Raw genomic sequence first — 16680 nt, 5'->3', positions numbered from 1 at the left:
AGGAGGCGCCAGCTTTCTGTAATTAATGGTCCTGTTGAGGTGAAAAGAAGAGGAGAGAGAGCAGGGAGAAAAGGATAAAAAGGAGAGGAAGGGGAAGATGAGAGGAGGGGGAGGGGGAGGAGGAGGAGGGTGAGGAGGAGGAAGAGGAGGGTGAGGAGGAGGAGGGTAAGGAGGAGGAGGAGGAGGGTGAGGAGGAGGAGGAGGAGGGTGAGGAGGAAGAGGGTAAGGAGGAGGAAGAGGAGGGTGAGGAGGAGGAGGAGGAAGAGATGAGGAGGGTGAGGAGGATGAGGAGGACGAGGAGGAGGAAGAGATGAGCAGGGTGAGGAGGAGGAGGAGGAGGTCATGGTAGTGACATGAAGAGGTGGGTAGATTACCTGGATGGAGAACAGCCTAAACAACAACCGTGACAACCACCAGCACAACCAGGGGATATATGTCAGGTCCTTGGGAGGACATGGGTGGGAATGGGTGACTGACTAGCTCTAGCAAGTCCATCTGGACACATGCAGCCAGGGCAGTCCCAAATAGCTTTGCTGTTATCCAAGGAACAGGTAAGTATATTTCACCAGAACAGGCTGGAAAGAGGCGCTGTGTGTGGTAAACAGTGTCTCCGTGGAGCTGAGACTGCCTTATCACCATGGCGGCTGACCCCTTCCGTGTAAACACCTTCATCACAGAGAATTCCAAAGTACAAATGGCTTAATACTTTGTTGTATGATTTCAGGATATTTAACCATCATCTTCCATGTGCTAGTACAAGCCAGCTCCGGCACACCCCATCATGTTCACATAACTGCCAGCTACATTCATGGCACGTAAGCATGCCTCTCTGGCTCTGTGAGTGTCATCTTTTGCTTACTTTAAAGGATATTCATTCGGGGTTGGCAGAATCCCTATGAGGCTCAGTGACGGACTAGGTCTCAGTAGTGCATTCTCAGTTTCAATGCCAGAAAGCAGAGAGCAGAAAGACCACTTGATCAGTCAATATTTAAACTAAAAAGTATTGCATAGGTAACTGTTGGAACTCTAGCGAGTTTTCTAATGTTACTTCTCTAGATGACTTTTATACATAAATTTAAAAAATCATTTATAATTTTGTAGAGAAATTAAGGTGTGCCTACTTTTTTGGCCTCTTGCCCCATATATTCACTAAAACAGTCCATAAAAATTACTTACTGGACTGAAAGTTCTAGAAAGTATGAAAACATCACTATGTGAAAAGTGGCCTTCCCTGTACACTGGTTTCAGGAGAAGACCTGACTCAGAGAGTAAGAGAGGCAGCAGACCCGGGAGGCCCCAACCTCTCCTTGGGTTGGCTGACTATACTGTCACCATGATCTGGTCCAGAGCTTTTCGCTTGAGGTCAGGCACTGTGGCATCTCTGCTGGGGTACCCCACAGGAAGAAGTACCAACAGCTTCTCGTGTGAGGGGCGGCCCAGGAGCACCCTCAGACGAGGACCGCAGTTGAGGGGAGTGGTAGTGACCGTCACTAGCCCTGCATTCTGAAACAAGAGAGAACAAATGATCATTTTAAAGTCAGTAGAGACCAGAGCTCTACTCCCAGCCCTGGGGCCATTTCATTTTTTTCCCTGAAGTCAGGCTACACAAAAGCTTCCAGCCCAGGTCATGTGTTGTGAACCTTGCCTATGCCCCTCGGCCGGCTGCCTTCCTTTAGACGGTCAACTAGAAACATCTGGAAGAATAACTCATCTTGTTTTCCAACGATGCTTGAGCAATGAGAATGACTGTTTTAGAGAAACAAGGTCGAAGAATGTAACTGATGTTAAAGAATGATGGCGATAAGCTTTTAGCTTTAGCTGCTAGTCTGTACCTTTTATCTGACAGAGGCTGTGGTAGCTATATGAATGGTGTTAGATACAAGCTACAAGCCACATCTTTCTTTGAGATGGAGAGGAATCTCATCACACATGTATACACACACACACACACAAACACACACACACATACACACACACACAAACACACACACACACAAACACACATACACACACACACAAACACACACACACACACAGAACTGACTCTTCCTTCAAGCAGGGCCATTCTCTCTTACAAACGTGTTTGTTGCATTGATTCTTATGTTTACTATCTCTCCCTCATTCCTCACCTGAATCCCAAGCCTCCATCAGATAAACTATTTATGAGTTAACTAATCACCAGAGTGTCCCAGAGATGACACAGGGTTTGTGAAGCAGAACTCAGCGCTGCTCCACCTCACATTCACGTTGCTCAAGCATCTTAATAGAAAAGTTTGGAAGCACACGGCCGTCTGAGCATGTGTGCCTCATGTAGCATAGTAAGCCTCTTGGGAAGGGAGCTAAGAGCCTGGAGGCTGTTTAATTCTATCACCAGCCTGGAAAGGAGCAGTGTACACGGGAAGGGAGTGCATCTTTCAGACTTTCAGGCTTTGGTTTTCTTCGCGGATGGTCGCTCAGACCCTCAAGCTGCATGCTATCATGAAAGAAAGCAAATCGCAGCGGTTCTTGCAACCCTGAGCTATTACAAGCGAATTTCCGGGGAGAATTTCAGCTTGCAGAAACTTGTTACCCACTAATCCAGGTTGCCGGGGGCTGTTGTCAGACTGGACTAACCTTTCTGAGGAACTCAGCTCTAGGCAAACAATTCCCCAATGACCCCCAGTTGGAAACTTGGCTGAAACTTTCCACTACAGTCACTCCTGGTCCCCTGTCTCCCTGGTCCCCCTTGAGCCTTTGGGTGTGCAGCGTACCTGCAGTGCAGCCAGCAGGATGCCACAGGCAATGGACACACTGATCTCGTTGTAGTAGTGGACCTTTTTCTTTCCATTCGCAGCAAATCCGTGGACTTGTTTGAAAACGAGGATCAGAACCGGGGCTGTGTCCAAGTACTCCTTAATCCAGTTGGTTCTTTGGGGATAGAGTAGAAAGAACATTCAGGAGAATATTAACTCTGAAGTTGGAGGGTTTTTTCCCTTCCCTTTTAAAAAACTTCCTTAGCTTATCTATGATTTTTAAACACACATTTTCTTGTTCTTTTCTATTGAAGTTGAAAAAGACTAGATTTTTATTTTTTGCCATATTTATCTTTTTCTTTAAGAATAATGAAATTAATAAACATACATTGGTGTGTGCCCATCATGGAAAAACGGACAAAATGCTGAAGGAGACAGAAAGATGGAAGAGTAGCTTTTATTCTCCTGTATTTATTGTTTTCAATTACATACTGCTTCCATCTGCTGCCCTGGGCCTCCTCCTGGAAGTTTCTAGCCTCTGTACAATCTTATCTAGGCCTAGGATGTTTTCAGCCTCTGAGACTTACTACTGAGTAAGCTCGTCCCTTCCTGGTTCTTTTTTTTTTTTTTTTTAAAGATTTATTTTTTATTATAAATGAGTATAGGGGAGCTGTCTTCAGACATACCAGAAGAGGGCATCAGATTTCATTATCAGATTTCATTACGAGTGGTTGTGAGCCACCATGTGGTTGCTGGGATCTGAACTCATGACCTTCCAAAGAGTAGTCAGTGCTCTTGTCCACTGAGCCATCTCTCCAGCCCATTTTTTTTTAAAGTTTGACCTTGTTTTTTGTTTTTTTTTTAAGATTTATTTATTATTATAGATGAGTACACTGTAGTTGTCTTCAGATGCACCACAAGAGGGTACCAGATTTCATTAGGAGTGGTTGTGAGCCACCATGTGGTTGCTGGGATTTGAACTCATGACCTGCGGAAGAGCAGACGGTGCTCTTACCTGCTGAGCCATCTCACCAGCCCCCTTCCTGGTTCTTTCTGATCTCTGACTGACTGGTTCGACTCAGCTGTTCTGGCTCAAACTCTTCTCCATGTTGATTCAACCTGCCTTCTCCTGAATTGCTCTGCTTGACCTCAAACTAACTTTGGCAGTCTGTTCTAATCTTCTGGCTCCTTCTGCTTCTCTGGCTCATTCTGTCTTCACCTGTGTCTAGCTTGTTCTCTCTCTACAGCCTGTCTCTGTCCAACTGTCCTGGCAAAACTGCCTCCTCTCCTCTCTCAGCATTGTTGTTTCTCTCTTAAGCAACCTCTGTCTCCTTTCTGTTCTCATGAGAGTTGGGAACATCTTACTCTGTCAAATCTTTCTCTGATTTGCTACTTTGTCCGCCACTCAATTAGGCATCACTTTCAAACCTATATGCATCTTTCTATAGACTAACTTCACCTTCATTGTTTGAGAATACAGATGTGTACTAAGGGTGTGTCTGTATTCCAGCCAGAGGGATTAAAGGTGTGTGCTAAAACTGAGCCACAACACGAGAAACAGGTTTTTTTTTTCAGTAAATTGCACAATCTCAGAGTTCACAGTGTGATCAAATAAATATTCTGCAACAGAAAGACTCTATAGCTTTAGATTTCCAAGCTGGTGTTTGCCAAAATGAAGCCTGCTGAGTGCTACTAATGCATTAGATCACCACTCTGAAAGCAAAGTTTTGGCTTTGAAAAAGAACATTGAAAGATACCATTGGAAAACACAAAATGGCCTCCAGTTGGGCAATGAAGGTGAGGAAGGGGAGTTGGCGAATGGTGTCCTGGAAGAAAGAATGGGTGAATGTAGCCAATGAGGAAAGATTATGTATGGCAGATCAGGATGGAAAGCATGTCAGGATGTGGGTGGGCTGGAAGGTCCATGCAGATTTTTCAGGGTCCTGGCCCTCATATGGTAAGTGATGGAGGGTTTACCTTGCACTGAACAGCAGTATGATATAATCAGATCCATTTCAGAAGCATGGGCTGTGCTGGTGAGAATGTCATTACCAAGAGTTGCAGTTAAAGTACCAGCTACCAAGTCATCATGGCAGGAGGGGACCCAGACACCGGACCATGGGTGTGGCCCAGGCAGGAGGGTGGTCAAAGGAGGGCCAGGCTGGGGAGAACTGAGGGAAGAGGCAAAAGGCTACAGTTGCTGAAACAAGGGAAGGAGCAAGTGAAAGAGGATAGCAGTGGTGGCAACGAGAATGAGCAGATGAAGAGACCCTAGCTGTGGAACAAGGCAGGGCGTTTCTGAGGGGAGCGGGTGGCCATTCATTCATGTGGATCCTGATGATAACTTGAAATTTCTGTTTTCCATCTCTAAATGTATTCTCCTTGATTCCACCACCCTGCCCCCTACATCTGTGCTGAAATGTCATTCTGTGCCTGATACAGAATGATGCAGGCCTGTAGAATAATCTGTTCCAAATGGCTGCCTTTCCACCATGGGATATTACATATAGTTATCAAGAAATGGTGACTCTTCATTTTACGGTTTAGCCTGGTTACCAGTCACCATTTAAAAACACACCAGAAATGTTCATCCTGCTGATCTCAAGCATTCAACGATCTGCCCTCCTACTTCAATCAGCTTAACCCTAACTAGTTAGTATGTTTTCCACCTCACAGAGAGAGAACATTCATGATTTAGATCAGCCCTGAAGCCAGAGTAGCCGGTTCCATTCATCACTGTGTAAAGCTGGCTCCTGTGCATTGGTCCTCGTGCAGTGAAGTAAGTTAAGGGATGGAGAGTGGCTTTTACTAATGCATACATCACACTTTGAGATCACAGGAATGACAAATAAGAAGATCCCCCTTGATCCTTTACTGGACTCACTAGATTTCTAGCATGGAGCTGTTGCCAGTAACATATGCTGCCTTCAGGCCATGCGCAGGCCCAGCAGCTGGTTTTCATCATTCGTTGGGGAAGCTAAATGAAGCCAAAAGGCTGTGCCTGTGCCCCAAGGCTACATTCTGCTATTTAAATTAAATTTTGCACATTTTCATAATTTAAGATTCTGACCATATTCTCAATGGTCAAAATTAACTTTTAAAATACTTATGTTTAAAAATCTTATGTGTATGGGTGTTTTGCATGCATGTATGTATGTATACCATGTGAATACCTGGTGCCCAGGGAAGCCAAAAAAGGACACTGGATCCCCTAGGGCCAGAGTTACAGACCACTGTGAGCTGTAGGGTAGGTGCTGGGAACTGAACCCAGGGCCTCCACAAGAGCAGTAAGTGCTCTTAACAACTAGTCCGTTCTCCAGCCCTGATTACATTTTAGTCACGTATAAAATATGTATAGAGAAGAAGTAAGCAATGCAAATTTCTTAAAATATTTGAGGAAGATTAAGCAGTCTGTCTGGCTTCTAAGGCAAGTCAATCATTCAAAAATGTTTTCATACTTTGTCTAAGCATACTTTATCAACTGATCTTTTTTGTTTAGTCTCGGTTAATTCAGTTTTATACTAATTTATTAAGACATCATATTAGAGCAAATAAAAAGGCTGCAGGGGACAAGGACTAGTGGGGGCAGAGTTGACATTTTCAGATCTGGATAGACAGTTATGCAAGCCTGAAATAGTAAAGATTGAATATTACATTATATATTAAAAACACCAGCTATGGGCTTAGGGCAGCTGGAAAAGGTGATTGGGCACAGGGTCCATTTGCTATTCAGTGTATGTGTGTATGTGTGTGTGTGCGTGTGTATGTGTGCGTGTGTGTATGTGTGTGCGTGTGTGTGTGCATATGTTTTATGTGTGTGTGTGCGTGTGTGTGTATGTGCATATGTTTTATGTGTGTGTGCATATGATTTATGTGTGTCTGTGTGAGAGTGTGTATGTGTATTTATATGCACATACTGTTGGTTAAGCAACTCTGTAACTTAATTGTGTTCTCAAGAGGTACTTGATTTGTATTATGGATTTCTAAACAAAAACGTCTATGAAATGAGAAGAAAAGCCAACTAATAATTAAAGTGCTGGGTGGTGGTAGCTATTTTAGATATATGAAGGGCGCATTTAAGGACAATGGGCACATAGATGAGAGAACAATTCTCAGTGACAGGAAGTGAGGGGGTGATGATTTCTGAAGGTATTGTGTCCAGCTGGAGGCCCCAGTTTCAATATATGCAGAGCCCACCTTGACTTTGACATGTCCATGTTTTTCGTGTTATGGTTTCATTGTTAATACCCCACACTTATCTGAGAGCATAGTGTGGTGTAATACACTCCAAAATACATTAGTTCCAATATAGTATAAACATCTTAAGAGAAAATTAACCTCTCACAATAACAGCAGGGCCAAGAGACCCATCCCTCCTTACTCTCACGCTCAAACCTAGGCTAGAAGTCCCACTACATCACCAAGCTTGTGATCCCAACACTCTTTCTGAGGCCCCTGTCACTATGGGGTGTCAGATGGCAGGTGATGGACCTGCCACAGAAGGCCACCGTCAGAGACAGGTAGTAGGCCTCTCTGCACTACCTGGAGCTAAGAACTTGGCCTTGCCTCCTTTAGAGCCTTCTGAGAGGTGAGAGCCAGTACCCACCCACCTTACCTCCTGCCCCCTTCCTAGGTGACCCTGACTTCCACTCTGTTTTCTTTAGAAGGGAGGAGCCCATAGTACTAATGTATATTTGATAGTGAAGGCCTACTAAGGGTGCCCTTAATTAAAGCTTAAGTGGTAGCATGGTTTGGAATGATCCTGTCACTGCAGCAAACCAGGATTCGCTTCATTTGAGATCCTGGAAAGCATGTCACAATCTTATGTTTCAGCCTGTTAGAAAGTGAAGTAATTCTTCGGTTTTAGCTAAGAAGCAGTTTCTGGGCTGGAGAGATGGCTGAGCAGTTAAGAGCACTTGGTGCTATTCCATGAGACCCAAGGTCAGTTTCCAGCAACCACATGAGGCAGTTATCAAGTGCCTGTCACTCAAGCTTCAGGGGATCTGATATCTCTGGCTCCTGTGCACATACTTCAACTTCTCTCTCTCTCCGTCTCTCTCTCTCTCTTTCTCTCTCTCTCTCTTTCTCTTTCTCTTTCTCTCTCTCTCTCTCTGTCTCTCTCTGTCTCTCTCTGTCTCTCTCTCTCACACACACACACAAACTCACACACACACTTTATAATAAGTTGAACAATAATTTATAATAAATTAAATAATAATTTATAGTAAATTAAAATAAATATTTAAAAATTTTAAAAATAATTAAAAGAAAAATAATTATTTGGGTCAGAGCCATTGCAAAGAGTTAAAATAAGGTGAAGAAACAAAATAAAAGAGAAACAAGGTGAAACCTGATTCTGTATGCATGTACTGAAATACTACACTGAGCCATATTAATATGAACACTGAATACATCATCAAAATAAGAAAATAAAAATAATTTTAAATCCCACAAACCCAAGACCTGCAGTGGTAATTTCTTACAGTAACAGGCAAGCCAAGCACCCCTAATTCCATCAGCTCTGTACCTCAATTTCTTCAGGTCTGTGACCCATCGCTTTCCCATCCTTTTCATGTAATTTATTTCTTCCTCTTCCTCAATAATCTCTCGGATCTTATGCTTCATGTCTGGGTCCTTCACCACCACAAAGGTCCAGGGCTCTGTGTGGGCCCCACTCGGAGCTGTTCCTATTGCCCATTGAATTAAAACAAGTGTAAAATCGCAGAGGCATGTAAATCTGTTCATTAAGAAGAAATACAATAGCAGGTATTGTGCTGATGTATGTCTGTAAGCCCATTCAGCAGTTGGGAGGCTGAGGCAGGAGGATCATTATTTGAAGTAAGGCCTGGTGTCATAAAGCAATAGAAGGAGGGAGAAAGACAAACAGAAAGAGGTGGAAGAGGAGAAGAAAGAGAAGGAGAAATTTAATTTAAACTCCCATACTCTCACAGGGTGGGGAGTATTGACTGTTGCCTAGGTAGAGGATACAACTATCCAAGGTGTTTGTATTCTTGACTGAAACAAAGTATTCTTGTTGCCTTTTGGATTAAAGATGGCTCTCAATGGGCATGCAACAAGTTCCACACATGAACTTAAATGTGTCTTAAAGAGGCATAAGATAATAGAAAAGACAATCCCAGAGGAGACGGTAGCATCATTGTTCTTAGTTTCCCCTGGGTGGAGATATTAGTTTACATTTAAAGTGAATTTATCTTGCTTTAGCTTACTTTACAAACCCACATAAGGAAACCTTGCTAATTTGCCAGTTCAGCCAATTATTGTACTAGAGTGTCTTGGAGTTTGTTTCTTGGAAGACAAACATGTAAGTGTGAACTGAATGTGGAGGAAGGAGCTTGCTTTGAGGAGGTGAGAGATGTTTCTCCTGGAATATATTCCAAAATATTCAGAATTTTTAGCATTAAACAAAATTCATAAAATGAATTGACTTAAAAAGCTTTAAACTTTCATCACATCTGTTTTCCAAGACATAAAGAATCAAAATGTAGGAAGTAGAAATCCATATTTCTGGCATCATTAACAATGGGAAAGCCTTTGTGGGGATTTGAATATGCTTGGTCCAGGAAGTGGCATTATTAGGAGGTGGGGCCTTGTTGGAGGAGGTGTTTCACTGTGGGGGTGGGCTATGAGACAATCCTCCTAGCTGCCTGAGCAGTCTTCTGTTTGCCTTTGGAACAAAATGTAGAACTTTCAGCTCCTCCAGCACCATGCCTTCCTGGACGATGCCATGCGTCCATCTTGGTAATAGTGGACTGAACTTCTGAAACTGTAAACCAGCCTCAACCAAATGTTTTCCTCTATGAGAGTTGCCTTGGTCATAGTGTCTTCTCAAAACAGTAAAGCCCAAACTACTACACCTTCATAGATAAACACACCACTCTGGCTTTGTCTATATGTTTGTGCTTCAGTGCTGTCCCAACACTGTTTCTGTCACAGCATCTGACATTTTGCAAGGCTCAGCATGCAGTTACCAACCTGCTGCTTTGATGACGTTGTCAATGACTTCCATTGGGACTTGCTCGCTGCTGATAAACCTGACGGAGCGTCTCTTACTGAGGAGCTCATAGAATTCCTGGGATCTTATCCTCATTTCCTGTTCTGAGTATCGGGTGTGAGAGAACGGGATGTGTTCCACGCTCTCCTCTGACTCTTGCCATTCCTCAGCATCTGCAAACAGGATCCAGAAGCACAACACATTCAGCCATCTCCCTGGTTATAAGGTCACTTGGGGTCAGGGGAATAAAGTTCCAGAAAAGTCTGTCTGGCGATGTAAAGTCAAACTAAACTACCAATAGTTTTACAAAGAAAAAAATTAAAAAGTAGATCTGCAGAATCTTTACCACTGATCATGGCCATTCTTCAGATTCTAGACTTGTTACAAATCAAAACAAGAGGGATTATAAAAAAAATTAACAAATGGAAATTCTGTTAAATGGTAGAGTAGGTTATTTGACACAGTCTTCCATTCAGGTCACCAAATAAGGTGGTTTGGTCTCTGTCAAAGCATTGGGCTGACAACACGGAGCTCCTGTTCCCTGCTTACATCTGCCAGGTCCTGCAGGTCCAGTCTCCATTGATCCTTGAGCATCAAGGGCGACCCAAACAAAAACCTACACTGCACACACAATAGGAAATTGAGTCAGCCCAGAACCTCAAGTTACATCCTTCGGGAAAGTGTGGACTGTAAAGATGTCATCCTTCACGGCACTAGGATATTTTTGGTGTGTTCCTCTTCTAACTCAGAGTTTCTTCTTGGAGATACCCAAGTTATCTAGCGGCAGCAGCAAGTGACAATATGTAGAGAACGTTTGAAACAATTTCTAGTAATTCACCAATGGAATCCTGCACCCAAGAGAACAGAATATCTTGAGTAAAATTAGTGAAATCAGTGCTTAGCAATAAAATCATGTGTACCAGTTCTCTAAGAATTTACAGAAGAGTAAACAACTATGACGCTATGCTTAGAGAAGAAGAAAAAGATATACTTAAACAAACTTTAGAGATTATTATAACCTAACTAGACTTATTTAGATTAAATTGCTGGCAAGTCAGAAAAATAAAAATCTAAATTAAAGCAAAGAGCAAAAGATGGAAAACACAGATGAGAGATAAAGAAAAATCCAGAGCCAGTTTATTTAGGACCATGAAGAAAAGCAAAGAAAGAAAAAAGTTTCAGAGTTATAGTGGCTTCCATAAGGTGGGGAGCATGTGAAGGGAATGGAGTTTGCAGAGAATACCACAAGGCAGGCCTACAAAGTGTCTCTGAAAAGGCCTTTAGAAAGGGGAGGGGCATACTCTGAATGCTAGCCTGCTGTATGAGTGGTGGGGACCTGGAGACATAGTGAAAGATTAAATGTGGCTGCTCTGCATGGGGAAGTCAGAACACAGAAGAGAGCAGGAGCCAATGGGGCTGAACTTCAGAACGCACAGGTCCGTGAACTTAATTCCCTCAAAGTTCTCAAAAATCACTAAGAGGCATCAGTCTCCTGAAAGCGTGTGAAGCCGACTCTCCCTCTCCCTGACCCCCCATCTTTTTCTCTCTCTGTCTCTCTCTCTCTCCCCCCCACCCCCCGCCGTTCTCTCTGTGTGTGAAACAGAACAACCTTGGATGTCCTTAATCTTTTTTAGAGATAGGTTTTCTTTACTGGAATGGTGTGATGGCTTGTATATGTTTGGCCCAGGGAGTGACACTATTAGGAGGTGTGGCCTTGTTGAAATAGGTGTCTCTGTGGGTGTGGGCTTTAATACCCTGCTCATACCTTCCTGGAAGTCGATATTCTGCTAGCAGCCTTCAGATAAAGATGTAGAATTCTCAGCTACTCCTGTATCATGCCTGTCTACATGCTGCTATGTTCCTGCCTTGAGGATAATGAACTGAGCCTCTGAACCTGTAAGACAGCCCCAATTAAATGTTGTCTTTTATAAGACTTGCCATGGTCATGGTATCTGTTCACAGCAGTAAAACTCTAACTGAGACACATGGACACCATGTAGACTAGGGTGGCCTTAGCAAGCTTCAGGGATTTATCTGTCCCTGCTTCGCCAGCTCATACCACAGTACCTAAGATTCAGACTGTTTTTAAAACTTTGCTGTTTTTTTTTTTTTTGGCTGGATGTTGTTTGGTTGCTTGGTTGTGGGTTCTGTTGTCTGATTGTTTTGTTTTCCAATACAGCAAGCTCAGTTGACACGTGAGTTACACATAGGCTACACATACACTGGCTATAAGAAGCAAAGGATGAAAAACAAGTCCTATCATGACGATGTCTGTCTTAGACAGTGAGTGGATGTAAAGTTGTCTCCTCCAGGCTTGTGCTTGGGAGATGCCTGGAGCCATGATTTTACCATGGTTGATGATGATAATATTCTGGGCTGAGAGAAGAGGGATCAGTTTGTTGGTGTGAATGACTTGGGAATTTTTTCCAATGTCTTAATTACGTAGTTGCACCACACGAAATATCATGCATGTATAATACAAGCTGTGTTTCTCAACACTCCTATACCCTTCCTGGTATATTAAAGTAGGCAATTTGCTTAACAAGATCTTATTGAGAGTTTATGAATAAATGAGCATGATTTCTATATCCTTGGAGCTTATATATGTAAACAAACCAGCAAGTGTGCTTAAGGATAGAATAATAAAGTGCAACCACCACAGTGGAGTAGATTGGTTTTTTTATGAAGTTATAGAGATTTGGAGGAATGACCTAGACAAGGAAAACATGGGGTGGGAATTGGGGTTCTGAGACTGTGAAGGAACCTGAGCAGCCAGGGTCTGGGGCAGATAAACAGCAAGGTGGCTCAGTTAGTGAAGGCGACTGCCACCAAGCCTGACCGGCTGAGTTCAATCCCAAGGGCTCACATGGTGGAAGGAGAATGCTGACTTCTCAGTTTGTCTTCTGACTTATATACATGCACGACATGGCATTTACATGCCTGTGCACGCATGCACACACACACACAAAATAAGTAAAAAGAAATGAAGGTTGTTTGGTATCTAACAATGTGTTCAGTGAATAAGAATACTGAATTTTATGATACATGTTTTTAGTAGTCTGTTGGGAAGAGAGACAGTAGAAAAGAGATGTTCCAGGCCAGTGTGAGCAACTGAAAGGAGCCATGGCTGAGTCTCACTAGACAAGGAAGAGAGGCCTTTCACAGAATGTGGAGTAGTCCAAGAGGCAGGATGTGTGTACGCATGGAATGTGCTTCCCCTGCCAGTGTGGATAAAGGTTTGGTGCCACAGAAAGCCGTCCATAGGAAGTAAGCAGAGGACTCTAACATGCTTGTGGAGAGACATCTCAGAGACAAGAATGCTGAAGAAAGGCCACGCAGAAGCTGTGCCCATATCTTATACAGGGATGATGTTGACGTGGCCCATTGGGGAACAGCAGATGCCCAGTGCATCATGGCGACAAAACCCAGGAGTCTTGCTTCCGGGCAGAGAAGGAAAAGGGTCCTCTCTCTGTTTCTGGTTTTGGGACCTAGATAGTGGGTAGACCGACCGCAGAGACAGCAGTGGAGAGCTAGCAGGGACCCCTACAAACAAGCAGGGCCACTTACTTCTCCCTGCTCTTGAACTCCTGACTGCTCCCAGGAATTGGCCTTCCCAGGATGGGAAGAAAGCTACCTCTGAATTTCACTTTTCATGCCTCCTCTGTTCTAGGCTTTTCTGTGGGAAAGGGTGCCCAGCAAACAGCTCTATGCTTGGACCCTGAAAATAGATTGCCAGAGTCCTGCCTGCCTAGGTGGGCAGTACCCTACCACAGCCTCGGTCTGCTGCAATGGGAGATGATGATAATGCCTACCTCACTGTATTACCATGAAGATGAAGGGGCCTACTCTGTATATGACGTGGCCCCAGCTGGGTCCACTATGTGCTATGTGAGTGTGTTGGGTTCCCCAAGGCTCTTCAACCATGCCATCTTCTTTCTCTCTGTCACGTCCCTCTTATCTTCAGGTGTCTCCCAAGTTCTGCCCTCAGCCTTCTTTCTCACAGTACCCACTTGGTGGCGTGATTACTTCTCTCATCTCTGAGTGCTGCCTCAAGCCGATGCTGCTCTGGCCAGTCTTTCATCTAACATCATGAATATCTTAAATGCAGCACACCCTTACAGTGCCTCCTAGATTGGATCTTCCTGCCCTTGTCCACAGTGACAGCGACTCAGCCACTCCCCCGATATCTAAAAGCTGATGCTCTTCATGGTGACTCGGGCATCCACTACTCCCTCCATAGCATTACTCCTCATCAAACCTTAGAGCAGAGGTCAGGGTCAAGGAAAACTACTTCCCAAGTGGGACCAGATATCGTGCATATCAGATATTTGCATTACAATTCACAATGGTAACAAAATTACACTTATAACGTAGCATCGGAAGTAATTTTATGGTGGCAGGTCACTCTAAGGTGAGGAACTGTATTAAAGAGTTGCAGAGTCGGGAAGGTTGAGAAGCACTGGTCTAATGTCAGCCACAGCCAGCCCTCTCTTCCCCATTCTTCGCCTGCACATCTTCCACCTTCCAGGAATTGGCCCTAAGCATTAGACCATGGGTGTAGGCTTTCTGCTCCTCCTGACACAGCCTGCCCTTGCTGCTCACACCTCTTGACCCTCAGGTCAGCTTTACTCTTTCCCAATGCCCCAGCAGACCCCCAAGCCTTTCCTTAACACCTTATATTAGTTCCACAGAGCTTGTCTGTTTTCTTATTTTACCTCTTTCCCTAAACCGGACCTTTATCTTGCTGGGTGTGGAGTCTATGCTTGTCTCTAAGGTACAGGGCCTGGCATAAGAAAAAACAGACAGTCTCTAGATGAAACTTTCTCAGTTTCAGCATGCTTGCTGTCACTCTGTGCAGAGACCCCACCTCCACCCCCTCCCCTGAGACAGAAGGTGTTGGCCTGCAGAGGATCTGGACTGGGAGAGAGCTAAGCTTCCATGGCTTTGGACTGGGGAGGGGCTGGTACCAGCAAGTGTCCTGAGATGACCATCCTTGCCATACACTGTCCTGTTTTCACAACAGGAGTAATGGTTTGCCAGCATGGTTTGTTCTCATCACAAATGCATGCAGGCATAGCAGGGGGTTGTTACCTTCTTCCACTTGAAGGTCTTCCGTGCTGTCTTTCAAGTCTTCATCCACCCAGGGCCGAGCTTGAGCCTCCTCCTTCTTTTTCTCCAAGCTCCTGTCGGCATTTTTAAAGACCCATACAACCAAGATACAGACAATGGCTACCAAGACTGGAGTGAGGAGAAACATGGTCTGAAGTCCTACCCGGAAGGTGTGCGTGTTCCCACACTGGCATTTATACAAACAGATGGAAGCAGGGAATGCTGGGAGTAGATGGAGGTGTGCCAGGGAAGGAACAAAGTACAAACTCTCAAACTCTGTGAGGACTTTGCAAAGGAGCAAAGCTCACAGTCCGGCGCATATGGGTTTGGTCCAGCTCTGATGCATGTATTTTTAAAATTGTGCACTGGATCAGTATATTTTTAGGCGTTAATGACCATGGAGGTGTGTTAAACACTGTAATGTGCTACATTGCTGGCAGTAGTTTTAAAGAAAAAAAAAAGCATTTGACCTTTCTCCTACTTAACTATTCTCTCAGAGCATCTTCAACATGCCTGAAGCTAGGAATTGCCCAGAGAGCTAATTTTTTAAAAGGGCAGATTTATAAATGCAGATTCTGATATCCTGAAAGAAAATGTCCAGAAAGAGGATATCAAAGTACATTGTCAATAGCATATGTATGAGGCACTGCCCCGGGGCTGTAAAAAAAAAAAAAAAAAGTAACAGCCATGCCAACATATGCAACAGAGAAGAAAGGCTCGTGTTTTATATTAAAGAATTTTAATCTGGAAAAGGTGATGTAAAAAGTCTAAAATGACTATATCTAAGCTTGAGGTTTTTTGGTTTTTGTCTTAGGTTTTTATCCTTGCCTGTGCCTCTACGGTTCAGGCTGTCAGAACAAAGACGTCACTGGCTGAGTGTCTTACGTAACAGAAATGTGCGTCTCACAGTTGAGACGTCCAAGTCCTGGGGACCAGCATGCTTTGTTCCTCCTGGCTTGTGTTTTTCTCACAGCTGGGGTTGGGGGAGGAAGGAAGAATGGGAGAGAGAACCATTACTCACTGAAAGCTTATCATGTGGCTCCTACATACTCCACACACTAAATCACAGGTGCTTCACAAAACCGAATGCCATAGATCACACTACTGCTCCCATTTTCGCTCATATGAATGAGTTGTGAATAGGTCAAATAACACACTAAAGGCCAATAGAAAAAAAAAAAACAGGCCATAAATAGCCTCTGTTTGGCTAAAAGGAGCCCATGCTTCAGTAGTGGGGACTAGAACTCTTAGCTCAGAACCAGCCATGTTGAACCTGCCTGGGTTACAGGGAAAGGGGCATGGGTTTTATGTGCTAGTACAAGAGACATTGCTACCTGATTGCCAAGGCTCATGCTCAGCTCTGGGAGCGCACAGAGAAGAGATTTTACAATAAGCACAGTGCAGAGGCAAGAAGCCTGGCAGATGTACCAGCCGCAGGATGGGCAGAGCAGCATGGAGATCAGCCAAAGCTTCCAGAGGGAAGAAACTGGGACTCCAGAGTTTGAAACCCACCCAAGTTCCTGTCCTAGTGCACCTGCAGAGCTCAGAGAACAGGGGAGGGGGGATGACGTGTCCTGCTCTCCATCCTTTACCCTGTGAATTCCTCCAGTGTTCACCTGAGCTGGGCCCCGTGAGCTGGGCCCCGTGAGCTGGGCCCCGTGAGCTGGGCCCCGTGAGCTTCACCGTCCTCTAAACCTAATACCTCCTCCGTGGCCAGGCCTCCAGCTTATGAAAGTGTCGCTGTAGGGCAAAGCTTCGGGTCGTCCTTGTAATGTACACTTAGACTGGAACAATGTGGCTTTCCTTGAGGAACAGGGTCTGTGGCAT

The 16680-nt window shown here is 44.3% G+C and overlaps 1 protein-coding gene across 1 annotated transcript; it reads right to left on the bottom strand.

Moving 5' to 3' along the window:
- Positions 1-684: 684 nt before the first annotated feature.
- Positions 685-15383, bottom strand: Iyd (iodotyrosine deiodinase). Its single transcript, XM_031352525.1, has 5 exons — positions 14836-15383; positions 9726-9917; positions 8260-8419; positions 2751-2907; positions 685-1503 (listed from the first exon to the last, which is right to left on the bottom strand). Exons 1-5 carry the CDS (start codon positions 14999-15001, stop codon positions 1321-1323), a joined length of 858 nt encoding a protein of 285 aa, XP_031208385.1. The 5' UTR covers positions 15002-15383; the 3' UTR covers positions 685-1320.
- Between the last annotated feature and the right edge of the window lie 1297 nt (positions 15384-16680).

The sequence above is a fragment of the Mastomys coucha genome, unplaced genomic scaffold, assembly GCF_008632895.1.
Source record: "Mastomys coucha isolate ucsf_1 unplaced genomic scaffold, UCSF_Mcou_1 pScaffold5, whole genome shotgun sequence".
Lineage (NCBI taxonomy): Eukaryota > Metazoa > Chordata > Mammalia > Rodentia > Muridae > Mastomys > Mastomys coucha.
The sequence above is the reverse complement of the archived record's forward strand: the minus strand, read 5'-3'. Positions and strand labels throughout refer to the sequence as shown.